Below are 20,638 nucleotides of genomic sequence, written 5' to 3' on the forward strand. Positions count from 1 at the left end.
TTACTCACAACCCCCCCTTCCCATCCTGTGATATAATAAGCAGATATCGTTCCCTTAGTCCATGGACTACCCCTGCAAAATGTGCATAAAATGTCCACAAAATGTCTGTTGAATTGAGTGTCTGTTGCAAGTGGAATGTTTAGTAGTAATGGTTTTCAAAACAACAACCATTTTATTGTCCTGGGCCATGCACATTTGAAAAAAGGCACACACAAGAAGACTCTAAGGTAGATAAATTACAAAATCTTCAAGATGCTGATATTTTAAAGTATTGTTCCAGTTCAGAATTCCAGATGAAATAGAAAAGGGGTGGCCTGATTTACAAAGTTGTTGGTATTAATGAAGTCATCTGAGGCCCCAAGCCATAAGGAGTGAGTATCGAGTGTGGGAATCTCATACTCAAAACATTGCTCAATTCTGTCATTGGAAGCCATAGCTGTGATTAGCAGGGTTTCTGAGGAGTCTCTGTGCATGTGCATTACTGTTGCCTGCTTTAGGGAGTCTGAGAAGCCCCATGAGTCCCTCTCAGGGAGCACAAGTGGGAAACACCTTCCTTCAGGATCCTTGTGGCACACACAGTACCTGCAGATATGAGTGCCACACCAAATAGCAGTCGGGCCTGTCTTTGTCAAAAGCTGGTCGTGGTGTGTAGGAGCTGAGGAATGTTTCTTCATTTTCTTCTATTGCCTAAGAGACTCGAGCTTGCCTTTCCCATTGCACATGAGATCATGGCAGCTGTGTACTTCCTGTCTCTTCAAGGAAGGAATTTGTCCCCAGTCTTTGGTTATGTTTCCTTTTGACCCAAAAGAATCAAGATTCAGTGTGCAAAAGTGCAGGGATATGACTGTAATAGGAGTTGTAGGAAATACTAATAAAAAAGAAATTAAGTACAACATAGTGCAAGGATGACTGTGATAGTAAAAGCAATGAGGAGAGGCAATATTCTGTGCCTGAGCTGAGTCTGTGCAACCTGCTGTAAATAAAACACTGAACTATGGGCTTTCAGATGATGATAAAAAGAAATATTGAACAGGTATCTCACTGAGCTCTGCCTGTTCTGTGCAATGAACAAAGCAGAGATGGAAAAATAATAATTTTTATTGCAAATAAGTAGAGTGTTATAATGGCAAAATAAAAGCTGCACAAATAATATTCTTTCTGGCATTTTCCAACTCTGAGGCCAATATTTCACCTTGTAACGGAGGCTTTTGTACATTACTTTTCTCATGGAATTGATACACTTTTGTAATTAAGTATGTTGCACTCCTTTAAATGTTATGTGTGATATTCAACATGTATGAAATTTAATATTTTAGTTGTGTCATTTACTTTCATTCATATAGTTCTAGCAGGCTGAAGCGAGGAAATGTGTATTATGTGGAAAGGCTTGAGGTTAGGGAAGTTAGGACAGACACAGAAGAACTGCTCAGGGCAGCAAAAGGAAGCATTTCATCCCGGTGTGTTTGCACATTCATAAATCCAGAGTAACTCCTGCACAGTTGTAACAGGTTAGGTATGGAGGCCACAATTTTTTTTTGCATTGACCATACAGTCAAACTGGCTTCAGATATCCTAGTACGTGCTCCAAAGCAGGGTTGAACAATGATGCAAATTGCTCCTCTGACATAAGCTCACTGTGCCAATTCAAGCTGTCCAGAAGGAGTCAGTAAATTGTTTCTTTGCCATACCAGGTGGTTTGTTCTGCATCTGCCTGTGTCCATCGATATCACCCGTGAACATATAAAAGCAGTGGAGGCTGGTATGTGCTTTAGCTAATTCACGTTGCCCAGATTTGCCATGGGTCATACCTGCAGTGCCAGGCCACGTAGCCACACGCAGACCTGGAATGGAGCAGCGGTGGAGTAGTCGGGAGAGGCTGAGCCATTTTTCAACCTACCTGAAGATCTCAGCTGCTCTCCTGCGCCGTGGCCTCGATGGGATGCTCCTGTCCTCTGTGCTGAACCTCAGCAGTCGGTTCCTGCATTCAGTCTGTTTCCATGGTTCATTTCTCTTTCAGAGCTGACATGCTGTTTGATGTTGCCTCCTACCAACCCTTGATAATAATATATTTTCTGATAGTCTCTTCTTAAATGAATGGAAAGTGTTCATTTTTAAAAGTGGTAAAGAACTGCCATTTGTAACACCCACATCCATTTTTAAGAAAACAGAAAACAGATTTCTTATTGAAGGTGAGAGAACATTTTCTATGGCAAGCATGATATCCAGATTCTTCCTTATGCATATGACTAAAACAGTACAGATTTTTTTTAATTTTTTTTTTTGCCTTGACTTAACTCATCAACATGAGATACTTCTCTCATCAATGTCAGGGAAAAAAAAGTACGACTATGTGGGTGGCTTGAAGTAGCACAGGGATGGCTAAGCTGAGTCAGACCACAGGTCCATCTAACCTAACACCTTGCCTCCAAAAATGGAGAGTCCAAGGAGGATGAGAACAAGGCAGGCATGTAATGATGATGCCCCTGAATATGCTCCCCTGGTTGAAAAATTGAAGGCTTGAGAATTTCTTGCTTATTGGAGATTTCTCTGTATTTAATAGCTCTTGGTGGGTTTATCTGCCATGAACTAGTCAAGTGGCTTTTTCAACACCTTTTTAATATGATATTTTTCATTCAGCTATTTTTCTAGAACATGATTCCCCTAAAGCCTTTTTGGGAAGCCAAAGCTAAGCCCAGGCTAGGTTTAACAGAACAAAGTCCGATTGCAATACTATAATATTATGACTGCCTTAGGATATCTAGCATTGAAAGTTACGCCAATGCCACATGCCATATGCTGAATGACGGGGTTATTCCCATATAAAACTCTAAGTAACTGGGGTAAACCTGCAGAAAGGAAAAGACTGCATACTAAGGTTTTCAAAATAATTTTTGGCTCTCCGATTCATTCAGAAAGCCTGAACTGACAGTAATATACCTAATGCACAGGGATCTAAACTGAGCCCTCACAGAGTCTGTGTATCTGGGATGCAAAAATGAGGTGGTTCCAGTTTCAATGAGCTAAAATTAAAAAATCTCAATTAAAAAAGGTTATCTTGTAGAGCAAGGGCACAGATGAGAGCAGTGCTGTGAAAATGGTCGTGGGGAAGCAGCCACATACCTAAACCAACACACCTCTAGGTGAGAGCCATCCCCCATGCTCCAGCCTTCAGCCTGCCCTCCTGAGCCAGCTGCACAGCGCCTGTGCCCACCCCAACAAGTGGCAGCACAGCTCTGTGGCTGACAAGGGCTTTGAGTGACACCATCCCACTCCCACTCATTTTCTCCCTGCAGCCACCTCACTGGATAGAGAAACTTGGGCTTAAACTTAAACTTAGCTAGGAGAAAGTTAATTCTCTTCTGCTGCAGCCCAACAGTCTGTGGTGCATGGAAATGCTCCATTTCCTCTGCTGCTCTGCCAGGCACAAAGTTATGCAACTGCTGTGTGAGGACACAAATAATGAGGGAAAACGAAGAGTAGAAAGAGGAAAAAAGAAACAAAGTGGTGCCAAAGAATGAGAGAGAAGCTAGGAGGAAAAGAAAAAGTGGTGGACAGAGAAGGGTCTCTCAGCAAATCCCACCAGGTATTTTGGGGATACGGTGTAGCTCGGTGGGCACTGGCCCCCACCCTTACCCATGGGTGCCACTGTCGGACGCCCACGTGATGAATGAGGAGGGTTGCCCACACCTGCTTGCCCCACTCTCACTGCAGTGGCCCAGCTACACTGCCAAACTTTTTCCTTTAGTGCTCAGGGAATACTAATGTGACCGCTCAGCTAATCCCCTGCCACACCTCTGAGGGTCCCTGCTGCTTTTCTGAGTGTGATTTTTCAATGATAAATCTCACTTGTACTAATTATTGTTCCTAGTAGTAAAAGTGGTGTAACTGGAAACAACACGAAGAAATGTCTGACGTGAGTTATTTTTAGAGTCATGGTTTGCATGAGATTACTTAATGCTAGTGTATTTATTAAGGCCATGGAGCAAATTAAAGTGACATGAATAAAGGTCTATGTACATGCAAACTTTCTTTTCATCCAGGCAGGGCTGTTCTTTAGCCTGAACATACAGTGGCTTCTATTCCCAGAGGGAGAGCAGGGATACAAGTGCTAAACAGCATTTGGTGAGACTACTGGGTTGTATAGTTTTGTCATATATTAAAAATGATACAATTATAAACAAAATTTTGCTTTAGAAAAAGCCTAATGAAAAGGAGCAATTTCAAAGTAAAAAAAACCCAAAACCAGATTAGTTTGCAATATTTTCTCTTTTCTGGCTTATTTTTCTAGGAAGGTAGCATATCTTCAGTTGCTCAACTCTGATGAGATTTCTTTTTTAAATTCACAAGTGTTAATTGATGTTAAATTATGTAATATTCAGTATGTGTATCACAAATAAGATTGACTATGTAATCTCTGTTAGAGAAAAGATAGAAATAGTGAAGTCATTAAAACTGTAGAAAAATATTCATGAAATTATAATATTTATCCTGAATTTTGCTTTCCTGTTTGCATGGCTTCTATACTTGTATTGACAGTAATATTCCATATGAAACAGAAAGCAATTTACAGAGTCTTTAAAGAAATCCTAATGAATGTTTCATGTTCAAATCTTTGTGTTGCTTAGGATACACATCAGCAACTTTGCTCCTTGTTAATGCAGAAATATCTTTCATAACCGTGTCATCATCCCTTTTAGAGCAAGATACGTTTGCGACCTAAAGAGCACTCTGGCTCTTCAAAGGGAAGGGAAGAAATCCAAAGATAAACATGCTTACCATTAGGTATTCCTAGACCTTAAGCTCAGTTTCAGATAGGCTTTTTCTGCTGCCTGAATTCATCTACACAGATGTTCATTAATTTCCATGAGAAATACTTTTGGAACTAAAGTCCCACACATGATTCCCCTGGTCTTTAGTTCAGAAAGATGCTAGATCATGTTGAGTCTCAGTGTCAAATATCTCTGTGGGGAAAGACTAGAAAGCCTGACCTATTTGCATAAGTGAGCGAATATGGCAACAGTCTGCTGCACTAATGTGTGAGGAGAAGGTTATTTGACAATAATAAATTAGCAAGGATGATAACCCACAGTTCAAAAAATAAAAAAAAAAAAGGAAAGAAAGAAGTTCCTCCTTGTTTTTACAGACAAAAGGCAAAAAGAAAGAAGGAAGAGAAGGGAACATCAGTTCAGAGAATGATGCTGGATTTTAATAAAGGCTGGATGGCTTCATGGCCCCTGAAAACATTTATGTATAAATGAGTTGAGATAATAAGGCTAATCAAATGTCATGCTTCAAGTAGTCAGTTCATGGCCTGAAGGGACTGGGAAGTGCTTTTTTGCCTCTGTACAGATGTGCTTCATTGATCAGGATTTGTCCATTTCAGAGGAAAGTTGCAGAGCCACAGGCATCTGTGATGACTTGCTTGAGCCAGTATTCTTATGGAGCCCCATCAGCTTCTTGGATGTTTTATTTTATGTGAATGCACAGGTTTTGCAGCAGCCTGAACTCTGTCATGGACATGGGTTAAACATGACTGTATCACACAGCACTATCACTGAGAAATCATGGAAATTTTGCTTAAAGTTTGTGCTGCAGATCAAGGTGCAGAGATTCATTTGATTGAGTTAGCAGATTGGTGGGTTTGTGCTGTATCTACAGGACCGAATTCATATAATCTCTATGTAGTTTTCCTGAAAGGTAAAGAATCCCTCACAGAAGTTGCTCAGAAGCCTAGGCTTCTTTATTTCATCTTACTTGATTCTTTCTCAGAGCATAACATCCACAACTGATGGTACAGTGCAGTCCACAGCCTTGCACGTGTGACTAAGCCTGATTCATTATATTTGAGGTCAGAAGAAGGAGGTGATCCCATTTCTTCTAGGTATTCCAAGGTCAAAGGTATGGTAAATAATAAAACATCACAGAGTTACAATTGAGTTAAGAAGATGAGCACTTATAAAGCTGTGTCTGTAAGACATTCAGAATATTAAAGCAGATAACAAGGTATCACAAACAAGATTTGTTTTTCATATCTGCAGGGAGTTGAGAGGACAGTGCAAATAACTTTAATACCATTTGTACCTTAACTGTGGTGCCTACGGCATGCATTGTTACAGAGCTGAAATCACTCATGGTCGCCCACTTTGGGCTTTGCCTACAAATTGCAATATAACACAGAACGAGGCTGCGTCCTGGAGGCTGCCTCGCCATGGCAGCGTGACCTGGCTCTGTGTCTGTGTCTGTGTGTGTGTGAAAGGTCTCATTTGGGCTGGGTATTGCAAGTAGTGAACTTGGAAAAGCTTTATCAAAGTTCTTTGCATGCCAAGCGTGTAGCAGAAATTGTGCATAAAAACTGATTCCCTTTAAAACTACAGTCTTTCTTGTATGAAATTCCATCATAAAGTCACTTCTAGTTGGTAAAAGCTTTTTTCCTAAGATACCATAGTATCTGTAGACAAAAGCTTTATGACATCAATTTTTGGAAAGCAAGTTAAGCCTTTGCTGAGATTTGGGGAAGATTAGAGGGCCCCCTTGTGGATATTTTATGCATGTAGGTGTCTATATATATATTTATCTCAGTAAAAGGGTACCTGTGAGATCAGTGGAGAAGGAAGATGGCAATTTTGCTTATAGCTTTGAGTTATATTATTCATACCAAACATTTCTGGGTTTTCTTAGACTTATACATTCATACCAATATTTCTGTGTTTGCTCAGGTGCTACAAAGTATTTTAGTAAAACACAGAGTTCAGTGTAAAATGGAAAGTCAGCAGTCTGTCATGTAAGTATTCAATTGAAATACCCTGTCATCTTCTTGTTTATCATCTTACAGGTAAAATCACACAGTTGCATTGCAAGAAAAGGAATTTTAGAAGAGGAAAAAACCCAGCATTTTTGTTTTACAGCTGGGTAATTTCCTTAGGTTTTGTGAACTGTTTCAGTGTATGAATAGGGAGCACTACTCTTATAATGTATTCATGAGTACAATCACCTGAAGTTCTTTTATCTCTGTATTGTCATGTTGGTTACCTTAGGGGAGGCAAATCTCAGAAGTTATGACCAAACCTAGTTGCTTTAAAAACTCAGCGGGTAGGACAAGAAAATGATTGTGATGCCTGGATTTTGTGATGATCATTTATAATTTATGGTCATTATGCTTGACGTCAGAATTAATAAAGATTTGAGGCAAAGCTTAGAGAGAATAAATTAATGTACTTTCAAAGGGATTTCAATTACTGAGCCCTTTTTATTGTTAATTACTTTATTAATTGAGCAGAATTGCTGTACTGATTCAAAATGCATTGCAGTGAAAAATCCCACAGAACTTTTATCTGAGTATCCCAGACTTGGAAAAGAGTGCCTGCAACTGAGCTATTAGTTGGAAATCAGAGAAAGCTCAGCTAGGGAGGGAACCTGGTTGCACTTGTGGCACAAACTGGTTTCCAATGAAGCCAGTTATAGAAGAACACTGGTGATGCTTGTGCTGCATGTCTTACCTAGCCAGAGAATAAAATGGGATAGCAACAGCTCCTTCAAAAAACAGGAAGAAGATGAAAATAAACATTGTCGTTGAATTTAAAATAGCTAATTTTGCTTTGTTTTAGACCTAACAAAATCTGACTGAAGAAATGTAAATGTCAGAAGATTTAAGGATCTGGCTACATTTTATTTGTTTTTTCAGGGGATCTTTGAAACTGCATTTACCAATCAAGCGTATCCCTGCAGGCAGCCAGGACCCTTGTGATAACAGATCTCTCATAATTCTGCATGAAAGTATGTAGAGATTTTTTCCTTTATAACCATTTTGAAAGGTCTTATGTTGTTTACGTTACTGAATAGGCAGGAATTCTGTATTCCCACCTTTTTGCTGTGGAGCTGGAGGAGTGCTCATTCTCCCAGGCAGTAACCTGCCCCATGGAGACTCCTCCTGAAACAGGGACTTGTCTAGCCTTTTTGGCAGCTGCTGAGAGACTGTGACCTGATTGTGAGGAGGGTTTTGTGGTTTTTCCTTTGTGCTTAAGGGATATTTTATGAATCCTGTTATGCCTAGCTGTTGCCCATGACTACAGGTATCAGACTTGTTCAGGAGGGTCTCTTCCCAAATAGGTTTTTGTAACCCTTTAAGGCTATATTGGCAAAATAAGCTCAAACTGCAGGTCCCTTGTGAAGCACTGTCTTCAGGTTTGCTCTTCCCTTGTCCCTTGCCTGTCATCACCTTTCTTTTCTCTGGCCAGCTCTTGTTTTCTGCTGCCACTTCCTGCTGTGGGCCATCCCCTTAGCTCATTTCCCCTGTACTTGTAACATCTTCCTGAGAAAGGCACGTTCAGAACTTCCTCCCCAGGCTGGGGCCAGAGGCAGCTCAGGGAGGTGGGTAGGACAGTAGTGCAAATGCACCCTTATTTCTTGTTCCCTTCTGTGCAGTGGCATAGCAAAGACAGAGAAAAAAGAAAACAGCAATTTTGAGTAAATGAGTCACATGTACCCCAGATTCACACAGTTCTTTTCAGACACAGTAACCACCCAGGCACAATAGTGACAAGATAGAATGGGGGGATGTGAGCAATGGATTCCTCCTTTGCCAGTCCTGGCCATTAAAGATTTCTTACTCTCCCCAGCACAAATACCTTGCATATCTTTAAAGAATCTTGTAAGACGCTGCACATCTATTGCTTTTGAATAGTATTTCCTCGTGTGTGTGCTCACACCCTGCTCCTTAAGAGGTACAAGGGGTTTTTTATGCGTGTGCTTGATAGAACACAATTCTCACTGTTTGAATTATTATTGCATTTTGTATTTGTATTTCTTTGAGCAAGGTTCTTACTACTTCACTCCTTTCAGCAATTTAAGGAATACTTAGAACAACTGAGCTTGATATAATTTAGGTAAAGAACAAAAATCACTGGAGGGAACTTTGTTGGATTTGTGTCTCATCAAGAAACGATTTACAATTTGTATCAAGCTTGTTTATTTTTCCATCAAATCGCCTCATCTAAGCATTTCTATTCCAGACCACTTCACTCTGAAACAAATTGTCATTTCCCCATCTTAACCGACCTCTGTGTTCTCACATGCACCAAAGCTGGGGCCACCAGCCTCTGGGCTGTGACATGTAAATATCCAGCATCCATCTGTGATAGCAGAATGGAAATTTACCTTCAATAAAGTATTTGATAGACCAGCATCTGCAAAGTTATTATACAAGGCAGAAAACATGAGGCTGAGCCTAAGAATTTTTTGGTGAACAAGAAGCTGGTAACAAAATAGGATGTGCTGAAAGAGGAACTTAAAGGAAAGTTATCCATTAATTTCCACAGGGCTAGTCTTAACTCTGACCCTATTTCAGGTTTCCATTACTGATGTTGGCACTAAAACCTTAAGTATATTGATGGAATTTGCTTAATGACCTTGAGGATTTCATAAAAATAGGGGAAATTTAGTTTGGGAGTGCAAAGTGCGTGGTCATGCATCTGAAGCCAGCAGAAACAGATATCCTCTGAGTGCTTGCCTGCCAAAACAGGGGGTCTTCATATTCATAGAATCACAGAATGGTTTGGGTTGAAAGGGACCTTAAAGACCATCTAGTTCCATCACCCCCTGCCATGGACAGGGACACCTTCCATTAAACCATCTCAGCCAGTAACAGAGTGAGTCTGAATTTCCAGAGTTATGTGGACACATAGAGAACCAAATGCAATGTGAGGGTGTATCAGAGGGTGTATACATTGCCAGTGGAGGTAAGAAATGTTTATTGTACACTGCACCTCTAAAGCCCCGTGTGAAATTTGCTCAGTTCTAGCCATGTAATAGTGAAATTTGAAGTCATGCAAGTTCTAATGCCAGGAAAGGACTACTATGATGATCAAAACCTGGGACAAATCTCAGGAGCTCCTTACTTTCTGTAAGCCCCCTATCAAAAGCTGGCATGAAAAGCTGAGATGTTGGAAGATTCAGTGAAGGTCTAAGCATGACCCAAAGGTTTTGAGGACTGCAGTGTGGTCTCTTACAACTTTTCTTATCAGAGGAAACAATAAAAACTAGTTCAGCTTTGTAAATTGAGAATTGAGAGGTGTGATTGCTCTCTGATCTTCAGGTTAAATGCTATGTCTCCTTCTCTGATGTTACATTTATAAATCTCGTTGATGTATTTGCAGTGTTAACTCAAGAACAACTGGATCTAAGTAGACCAAGGCCAGGTTTTGTCTGGGAATAAGACTTGTATTCCTAACTGTAAGAAGCTACCTTCACAAGATGTTTTCAATAGGAGCAGTGGCATGAAAATGGTATTTCAAAAGGGGCTAGGATGCTTTAGGAAGGGGATAATGGAGTGCTGTTATCTGGGCTAGCAGAGTAGGGCACTGCGATGTCTCTGAGAGCTTTCTTTCGCTAAATAAATCAACGGATTTCTGCATATCTGCTCATATTACTCTTTATTTTCTTCACTGCCAATGAGGCTGAGCTTACCTACATGTTTAAATATAAAGTAAAATGCCCAACTTTATGCTCTGTGTTTGAAAATTTATTCCTAAATCCTGAAGGCAACACACAGGAAAAATCTCTATTAGCTCAGAGCTCACACATACTCATATGCTATTCATGTGCATTTTCTAAAATACTGGGATGAAAACCGTGGGTAACTACATCATTTCATTAGCCTAGGAGCTGCTCAAGATCCAGACTTGATACCTGTGAACAGAATTAATTTCTTTAGGGACATGTAGTGGCTGCACTGTCCTCTCCAATTTCTGCAGACTCTATATTGAATAACATGGCATTGAAATAAATATTCATGAAGTTGCTCAATAATTCAGGGTGTGCTGATTTGGAGCATTATAGCCCTAGTTAAAATCATATTTAAAAAAACCCACAATCTCTTAAAAAAGACTAAAAATCCTCTGTACTGTTCCTGGAGTAGTCGGGAAAGAACAAGGCAGAATGGTGATGATCTAGTTGGCGAGTTGGTTCTTGTTTGATGTGTTGTCTGACAGGACTGTACATTTGGTGACAGCAGATTTTCAGCTGTTACTCAGAATCCCAGAGCCCCTGGGGCGGGAAGTGACTTCAGAAGGTCTCAAGTCCATCCCCCTGCTCAAATCAGGGTCACCACTGAGCACAGGTGGGGTTGCTCAGAGCGCTGTCCAGCTGGATATTCAAAATCTCCAAGGGTGGAGGAAGCAGAGCTGCTACTGACAAAACTTTCCAATGATTAATTATTCTCATAATGAAAATTGTTTTCCTTGTATTCTCACACTTTTCAGTTTATGGCTATTGTCCCTCATTAGCTATCCCACCATGCACAAGACTGAAAAGCCTTGCTTTACTTTCTCACTGGCCTCTTCTTAGGTGCTGAAAGGCTGCTGTTTGATCTCCCCCTGTCTTAGACACATCTTTGAAATACTTCATTAAAATCTGTATCCTCACAAATTTATATTCTCCTATGTCAAGAAAAAAAGTCTCAGCACTCCCACTTTCTTTTTGCAGCAGTAGGTCCCAAGATACATTTTCACTGCTGATTTTGAAGGGCATGTGGCAATGTGACACGTCAGGAATGTGATTATTATTGTCATGATTATTCATTATTTTTAAAAAGTAAAAAAATCACATGTTCTTACTCTAAAAGCAGACAACATTTTAAAAGGGAATTGTCGGTTTGCATAGTCCAAGGCCAGTTGTCTTCATTCCTGAAGTATTTAATAAAAAAAATTAGAGTCTCCACAAATCTGGTTTTTTACCATTGTTTTAAGTACAGATGTAGTGCTGGATTTTGAAACTCATCTTTTTTTCTATATTATATGAATCTATGAGCCAGTGCTGTGTTAAAATAGCTTACCTGATATCTCATTCTTCTCATATCTTTGCATAGCTCTACGCCATTATTGAATTTGTTCTAGCTTCACATCAAGGAAAATTGGACTCTTTAGGTGGAAAAATTCCTAAAGTTGTACATGCAGCATTTGTGTTGCCAAAGGTTCACTCCCTTTCTTCTACCCTTCTGGATTACCCTAAATCACTACTGTTAAAAGTAGTTTGATGTCAGAGAGTGAGTGATCTCTAAAGACACTCCTTGTCATCTGTCATTCTTTAATCAGGTGTAGGACACTAATCTTCTGATCAACAACCATGCAAAAAAAAAAGATAAAACAGTGCTATAAAGCTTTCCTGAGGTTTTTCTGATGGCATGGATACAGAATTTAATTTGATATTTCAGAGGATATTTTTAAAGAAAAAAGGGCTTGCAGTATCTAAACAGAAAACTTGGGAGTTTTATAATGAAAGCAGTGAATTACTGTAAAAGAAACTGAAGTTGGTGACAGGGAGTATTCCTCCTAACATGCAAGGAAATACAAGGTTTCACATTTCTTAAGTGCCTCACAGTGCCCAATCACCCCATTTCTCTTGCCTGTAACCGACTGTGTCATCACAAATAACTTCCCGAGCAACCGCCTTTGCTTACCAGAACCAGAAATACAATCCCAGCTGTCTGACTCCCAGCCCTCCCTCTGTCACGCTGATACACTGATAGATCAGCAAGGACAACAAAATTATAATGGACTGTTTTTCTAGCAGTCCATTGGATTGGAGATTTGTGTGAAACAACACAGAACTTGCTAAAAAACTTTGTTTTGCTTTAGGGAATGCTCCAACTCTATAAGCACGTTTAGAAAGAGGTATTCTACCATGACTGGTAGATGTATAGGTACAAAGAGGCATGAAATGGAGATTATCTGTAGTTACTCCTCACTCATTACAAAATGTTATGTTAGTGGTTAGTTTTTGATGTTGGCCTGAACTTTGCATTCTGTGAATACGTCCCTTCAGGTAAGGACTCTGGCTCTAGGCACAGGGTTCACCTTGCAGATAGAGAGACCTGTACAACACAGACACCTCCAGGTCAGCAGTTAAGCTTTTCTGCGGCCAAGGTACACGGTGTGATGCAAAGGGAGCCTCCAAGGGATGCAGCTCGTGCCAGAGGTGGCCCCTGCCACGGCCAGACACACAACACTGCCTGTGCTGAGCAGCTTCCTGCTGGTTTCAGAGCTTGCCTCGATGTGTAGCTCATATGTAGACCACTGCAATTAGATGTCCTACCCTGGAAGTAGCATCTAGTCCCTTCTCTGACCAGGCATATCCTATAGATTTAGCTGCTTTTTATGGTACTGGAGTAACAAAAGCCAACAGAGGCTTGTGGCCAACTCATAAATAGGGAACAATGGCCAGTTTTTATTCCAGGTGGATTCAGAGCCATGGGACAAAATTTCAGAGGAATAATGAGACACATCTAAAATTTTATAGTTTTGTACCTCAAAATTAAAGCTGGGGTTTTTTTTGTTTTTCTTATATTTAACTCTGCTAAGTTCTCCTTTAATGTCAAGTAAGTGTCTGTACAATATTACAGCCACTGTCTAAGTAATTACAGTGCTCATCATCCCAGATAAAAACAGCAGAAATGGTGAGTGCTCAGATCCTCTGAGAAAACAGCCAAATAAGTGCTTTTCCTACATGCTGAGCAGGTCATGCATGTGGTAAGAGGAGATAAACCTTCACTTTTTAATGGTGGTGGCTGTTCTTTCAGTATAAGTCTTGTAAAGAAACCCATGAAAACCTGAAAGGACAGCTAAGAAATAGTATTAATGTCACAAACTTATGTAAAGGATTTCTTAGAAAACCATTCCATCACAGTGTCTAGCATCCTGTGACAGACGCTAAGATTAAGAAGCCTGTGTGCTCCTGCTACATCATCTTTGCAGAAGTTTGTGGGACAGCTAGGGTTTATCTGTCTGGCTTGGTGGATAAGCTGTATGATACTTCCTGCAGCCAGATGGACATGCATATATTTTGTGCACCGTTTCATAGATTTTCATTACAGTGCCATTGTTCTGGATAAGTATACAGTCTGTTCTTGTTATTTTAGGCAGGTTATCTGTAAATTAAGCACACCATGGATGCAGAGACACTCTGCACAGAAATGCTGCCAGCCTTGAGCTGATACATCTGCATTTCACTAGGGTGACTCTGACCAGTTCAGATCAGCCTGACAATGTTTCTTTGCTTTCTGCCTTCCCCCATCCTTCCTGTTGCATGCTTTTGTTCCCTAATTGTACACGTACTGCATTATACTTATTTTTGTTTCATTTGTTTACCCTCTTCCTTTCACCATTACCCATACTGATGATACTTTGCCTGAAGAGAGGTTGCTGATTGTGGGCTATTACTGCCTGTGAGAACCTGGGCTTGAGGATAAAATTGGGAAGTATATGGCTTTTGTTCACACAAAGCCGATCCTTCTTAAGCCTTCATCTTGCCACAACCTCTGTTGGTAGCAGAAGTGTGCTGACAGGATGGCTTTTGGTGGGTATTTAAGACCTTTCCTTGGGAGCACACTCACTTCCACAATTAAAGCTACCAATTTCTTATCTCCACTTAGGACATAAACTTGACACGGGCTTTTATTTTCCTTTCTACCAGGAAGAACCAGAATGTAGATGGTTTTATGGTACACCTGGATTTTTCAGTCACTTTGGTTTTTCTTTCTTCTGTCTGCTAATGTTTTCCAAAATACTCTCTGGTGACTCTTTTTCTCCACCTCAAATACTCTTCTGTCTCTGCGTCCGCTGCCATGAGCACACTCTTCTCCTTTTATGAAGATGCCATTCATCCTTATTCCCCAGGAGGCCCTATAAGATGTTTTTGTTCTCAGTGTGTGGTGATCCTTCAAGTATTTAGTAAATCTCCCTCAGCCAGGACATCTGTTCCATGGTGATAGAAGAGGCAAAATGCCCTGGTTTGGGATCACCTCTGCTAATAGCAGGCTCTGCTCCTCTGAAATTAATTTCTAAACCAGAGCAATACTATTGAAGGATTAATGTAAGATTAGAGTATTTATATTAAAATACCTTATAATGTGGAAGAAATACATGCTCTTAGGTTATAACTACAAGCTCGTTTTATCTGTTCTGTTAATTAAAGGTTTTCTTTGCCTAATGCTAATGAAGAGATTGGATATCATGCAAGTAGGACTAGAGCCTTAGGAATTACCAAGTACTTTATAACTCTAGTGTAAACAGCAGTGTGCAGCCCACGCTTCACACTGGTGCTTGTTTGAGCCCTTGCATGGATCATCAGGCCCTTGCCCTGACCATCACCTTTCCAAAAAATCAACTATCCCATAGTAACAACTCCAATAATCCATTAGTTTCAGTACATCATGCTCAAAAGGAGATTGCTTAATCTAGGGAAGCTGCATAAAGTTTCCTTTCAGGAGGAGCTAACACTGTGACTAGGGGGCTGGTGTTTGAAATTAAATCTAGACTGTTCTTACATGTCTATGTGTTTATAGAGACAGTCACAAGATACACTGGCAAACACACACTTATGCATTTACTATCATTTTTGTATCATTGACAAATCCAGGTTATGGCCAGATTTCAGTGTAAATTTTTACACACACATGCACATGCTGATATAGATATTGATTACATAAATATAAATATATATATATATATAACTTGTATGGTTTTTAAGTAATTTGAAATATTTTATGTAAAATATCTTCTCCCTGACATACCAGCATATTTTTTTTGGCTAGCCTTTAAGCACCGAGGGTGTCTCTGACAGTAGTTTCAGTAATCGATTATGGGAGTCTATTAAAATGAAGGCAAGAAGTCTGTGATGAGTTTGCTTTGACAAACAGGGTAACAGAAGTCATTACTTAATTCCTTGCTCAGTATTTCCCACAGAGGGTAGCCCTGGAGTTCAACATAGCCACATAAGTGTGAGCACGGGTGATGCAAGAGGGTCGCTTACACCAACGAGAACAAGTAAACATCTGTATTCAGAGTGGCTCAAGCATGTTCAGTATTTAGCTAACTTTATGCTATTTTACTGAACAGTGAAGAAAGGCCATATCCTGTTTCATATTTTTACAACCAACTTCTTGTCTTTATTATGAGCTGTCTCCTTGGCCATTCCCAGCGTGATTGAACACTTGTGTGTGAGGAACTGAGGGTTCCAAAATACTTCTATAATTATTCCATAAGTGTCAACATTTGAAAACAATTTGAAAACAATTTCCTAAGATAAGTTTTATAATTTTTATAATTTTACAACTGAAACAAATGTTCATGACCTTCATGTGTTTACTTATATCATTATTCTAGAGACATGACACTCTTTTCCATAAAAGAAAACTTGGTGCACAACTTGAGTGCAGCATCCCCCCAGTCCAGGGGTAGCATGTAACAGTGTCATCTGGTCAGTGTCCAGGATTAGGTAGAAGAAATCTTAAGGTCTTCCAACCTCAGATTGGTTAAAAGGGTGACAGAGGATCACAAACAGAAGGTTAATCAGAAGGTTGTAAATTGTGAATGCAGCATAAGTTATCAGCCCCTCAGAAACTAAAAGTGTGTCAAGCTGCTGTTAAAGAATGTCTACCAGATGAAGAAGCCATTCAATGGGTAACACAAGAAGGCAACTCTGAAAGCTGCAGAAACCAGCAGCAGATTAATCTGGGCGGGAAAAACAGCTGCAGAAGTCAGGTAGTCACAAGGAGGAGCAGCAGCAGACTGGCGAAGGTTTCTGGCCCAGTGTGCAGAAGGGAAGCTGCGGGTGTTATACAAAGATGTGCTGTTCTCATTTCCATGCATTTGCTTTGTACTCCTGTCTATTGCACATCAAACACATTTACATATCCAGGGCTGAAATGGAAATGATTGATGCAAAGGAGGTATTTTTGTTAATTGTTGTTGCTCTGAGTCATGCCTGACTGGGGCTGCTGGAGATGGGTGAAGAAAGACAGAACTATTATTAGCGGTATAAATAACTGTCAAGAGCAACTTTTAAATCTGTCTGTTACCACATATTAACATCCAAAATTACCTGCAGAGAGGAGGGGCAGCAATATAAGGACGAAGCCAGTGCCCCATCTTTGTTGATGTAGATGCGTGCAAATGCCTCTGAGTCTTTGTCCATTTTTTTTTTGTCTCTGCTCCCTTGGAATTTAAACCATTTTTGGTCACAACCCTATCAGTGCCTGCTGGATATTGCAACAACAACTTCTTATGCTCAGAGTTGATGGGTGTTTGAGAGTTGGGCTGTTTTATCTGCACAGCACTTGTGAAATGTGTCCCCTTTTTTCCCTGTAAAATGGAAGGTAGTTCTTAATGTGCTCTTATACATGCAGTATAGAGCCAAGATGTGATGAAAATCCAGTCTGAGAAGAGAAAGCTGTGCTTGAAGTGCCCAAAGACTGCTTTTCATAGTGGAACTATCCTGCAGAGCACACAAGAGGATTTCTTGTACTTCCTGCTCTGCAGGAGAAAAGGGATTTTAGAAATACCTGTCTATGAAGGGTTGTGTGATTCTTGGGTCCTCTGTTGATGTGGGCTGTGTAAGTAACTGAAGGGGACCAAAACAGCTGACATGAGGTTTGGCCATGTGTGAGCAGCAGTCAGAAGACCCAAGCTCCAAACGATTCTGGAAATGCCATCCTTCAAACTATTGTCTGATGCTGACAGAAATCATGGCTTTCAGTGCAAGTGATAGTGAAAATACATCCATGGCACTTCCTAATTTAAATCCACCTGTAAAGCTTCTGCTGTGAAATAAGTCTTGAAACAGCTGTTTCTATTAGATAGTAGTTCAGGAAATTACCCTGCAGCAGAACATAGTCCATAGTTTGGTCTCATAACCTTATTCTGGAAAATGTACATCCTGTAGGCAGAAAATTGAGAATGAATAAGAATGAAGCATTCAGACCTGTTTCCCTTTGCTTTGTCTGCACTCTGGAATATATTTGCATATTTAGCAGTATGTGGGGAAATAAATATTTTTATGGTAAACCTAAGGTTTATGGAGATGGTGAACCCTAAGTGGCAGGAAGTAGGTGGTATCTGAAAAAGCAAAGTAATTGTCTTGGAGGTTGTCACAAATTTTGGGATTTTTCATTTAAGTGGAGTTAGCTCTTGTATGAGATGACTCTCCCAAAATGTTGGTTTGTTTACAGGGTAGCTTGTCTTCAGCAGGCTTGCTTCCTGCTTACTTCCCTCATCCTTCTCTAGGCTGAAGAGGAGGTACTGAGATGTGGAAAGAATTTTTCTTGCTTCTTTCCAGTGCCATGAGATACTTTTCTCTCTCACGGAAGAGATTAGCAGAGTTCTGTAAACACCTGCGACCTTGCAGAGCTTTGTTTATGGTACAGTAGAAAAATATTTTGACAATGGATGTTTTAGAATTTTAGTCAGTCACCCCAAGGGGTGGCTGATCCTTTGACCAATTAGACTATGAAGAAAAAAGTCTATAAAAGAGTTTGTAAAATAATTAAATGAATAAATCTTGCTGCACAATTCCTGCCTCCTCTCCTCTCCTCCCTACCATTGCGGATACCATACTACTGAGACCAGTCTTTTCTTAAGAAATCTTAGGGCTCATGATTTATTAATGTGTAGTTTGCAGTAAGATGAGTCATGCAAACTCACGAACCTATTTTTGTACCAGACTATGCGTGAATTTTAGTCATGAATCCTCTGGTTATTCTAGCTGAGAGAAACCATAAGTATTTCAGTTTTGCTTTGTGTTTATGCTATCACCTTATAATTCAGGTGAGTTATTACTGAGTAAAACATCTCTCAGTAAAAAACCCTCAATCTGTGAAAGCCTCCTTGATGCATATTTAATTGCAGTCCCTTTCAGATTGCCATAAATAAGACATACAAACTGAATTTAATAGCAAAAAGATGAACTGACAGTGTGAGTTCTGTAGTTAATTTCTCTATTTCAAATCAATATATCTTGGTGTCTCTTTTGTATTCTTGACAGGTGAGGTTGAATAATGATAATCTTTATACCAACAAATGCTTTTGTACTGCACGATTACAACTAATTTCAATCAAGCACTTGTCTAAAATTAAGTCATATGAATGGATTTTTGGTCTCTTATTATCTTCACTCCAACCCACTTAATAACAGGGTTTTTCTTAAGTAGGTGGCTCATGCCAGTCTTCCACATGGTGTTATTTTTAGCACTTGCACCATCCATATGAAATTGTTCATGCTTTTCTTGGATTGTGACCAAGCGCTGTAGGGATTATCATCCTGTGCATCTTGTGAGATGTGCACGTGTCAGTCCAGAACAGAAGTGGCAAGATTATTTCAATCACTTTTCACACTGTTTCTGATATTGCTGGCGGTTAGTATTTCAACATGGAGGGGAGAACACTTCAGTTAACTGGTTTCTATATAAAGTAACTATCACTGAACAGTTGATAGGTCAAAGTAATTCTGTTTCTCTGATAACTGCTTATTTCCTTTCATCTCTCTCTCTCTCCCCCCAATTTACCTTGTGTTTTATTCATGGTATTTATGAAGATTTTACTGTCTCAGAAAGAGTCACCTGTAGCACCTACATTGCACTGGAAAAAGTGAAGGGTGTGGTGCCAGTGGTGGGTAATGTTTTTATTGGAGAATAAATAGGGAAATCTACTGAAGTCTTAAAACTGTGTTTAATTCTATGTTTCAGGAATTTCTATTACATCACCATGCTGAGGGATCCAGTGTCACGGTACTTGAGTGAATGGAAGCATGTGCAGAGGGGTGCGACGTGGAAAACATCCCTTCATATGTGTGATGGAAGAAGCCCGACACCAGACGAGCTGCCTACCTGTTATGAAGGAGATGACTGGTCTGGAGTCAGTTTACAGGAATTCATGGATTGTAGCTACAACTTGGCCAGCAACCGCCAGGTGCGCATGCTGGCAGACCTCAGCCTGGTGGGGTGCTACAACCTGACTTTTATGAATGAGAGTGAGAGAAATATGATTCTTCTCCAAAGCGCCAAGAACAATCTGAAAAACATGGCCTTCTTCGGCCTGACGGAATTTCAGAGGAAAACACAGTATCTCTTTGAGAGGACATTCAACCTGAAATTCATTTCACCATTCACCCAATTCAACGTCACGCGGGCCTCCAATGTGGACATCGGCGAGGATGTGCGGCAGCGGATAGAGGAGCTGAATTTCTTGGACATGCAGCTGTATGAGTACGCAAAGGACCTGTTCCTGCAGCGCTTCCAGTACTCCAAGCAAGAGGAGCATCAGAAGAACCGGCTAAAGAGGCGAGAGGAGCGGCGACTGCTGCGGGAGCAGAGAGCTCACCAGTGGCCAAGGGAAGAGGCAGCAGAAGTAGCTGTTACTGAAGATTATAATAGTCAGGTTGCAAGGTGGTGATGCTCCTCCGTCTTGCCTAACCAGTGAGAGGATCAGATTGTTTGTGCAACGTGGCTACCTGGGAATTAGCCAAGGGAGACCTGCTGCTTTGGTAAATGAGACCACGTATGACAACTCCCCCTCCTTATCTCAGTTTTTCTTGGTTTCTGCCAGTGAGAATGTATTTTTTTTCTCAATAGGTATTGATTAGTGTTATTAAATGGCAGTAGAATAAGACTCCTGTCGGAAAAGACTTCCTTCAAAGGCCTAATCTATGAGGATGGGTTGAAGAGAGAGAGAGAGAGAGATTGCATTAAGAGATGTACCCTGTACAATGTGAGCTACTAAAACTTGTGCAGACATGAACGATAAATTGGGGAAAAATACCTGGCTTGGTTCATTTGTGACATAAGAGCTGGTTTATTTCATACTGTTCATTGAAA

At 40.3% G+C, this 20,638-nt stretch overlaps 1 protein-coding gene across 1 annotated transcript in view; it reads left to right on the top strand.

Moving 5' to 3' along the window:
- HS6ST3 (heparan sulfate 6-O-sulfotransferase 3) overlaps positions 1-20,216 on the top strand; it is a gene marked incomplete at both ends in the record, with an annotated part of 284,945 nt that extends 264,729 nt beyond the window's left edge. Inside the window, one exon of the mRNA XM_082279119.1 lies at positions 19,511-20,216. Coding sequence (XP_082135245.1) covers positions 19,511-20,216 — 706 coding nt within the window. The remainder of the gene's footprint in view (positions 1-19,510) is intronic.
- Between the last annotated feature and the right edge of the window lie 422 nt (positions 20,217-20,638).

Source organism: Coloeus monedula (genome assembly GCF_965178545.1).
Source record: "Coloeus monedula genome assembly, chromosome: 3".
NCBI lineage: Eukaryota > Metazoa > Chordata > Aves > Passeriformes > Corvidae > Coloeus > Coloeus monedula.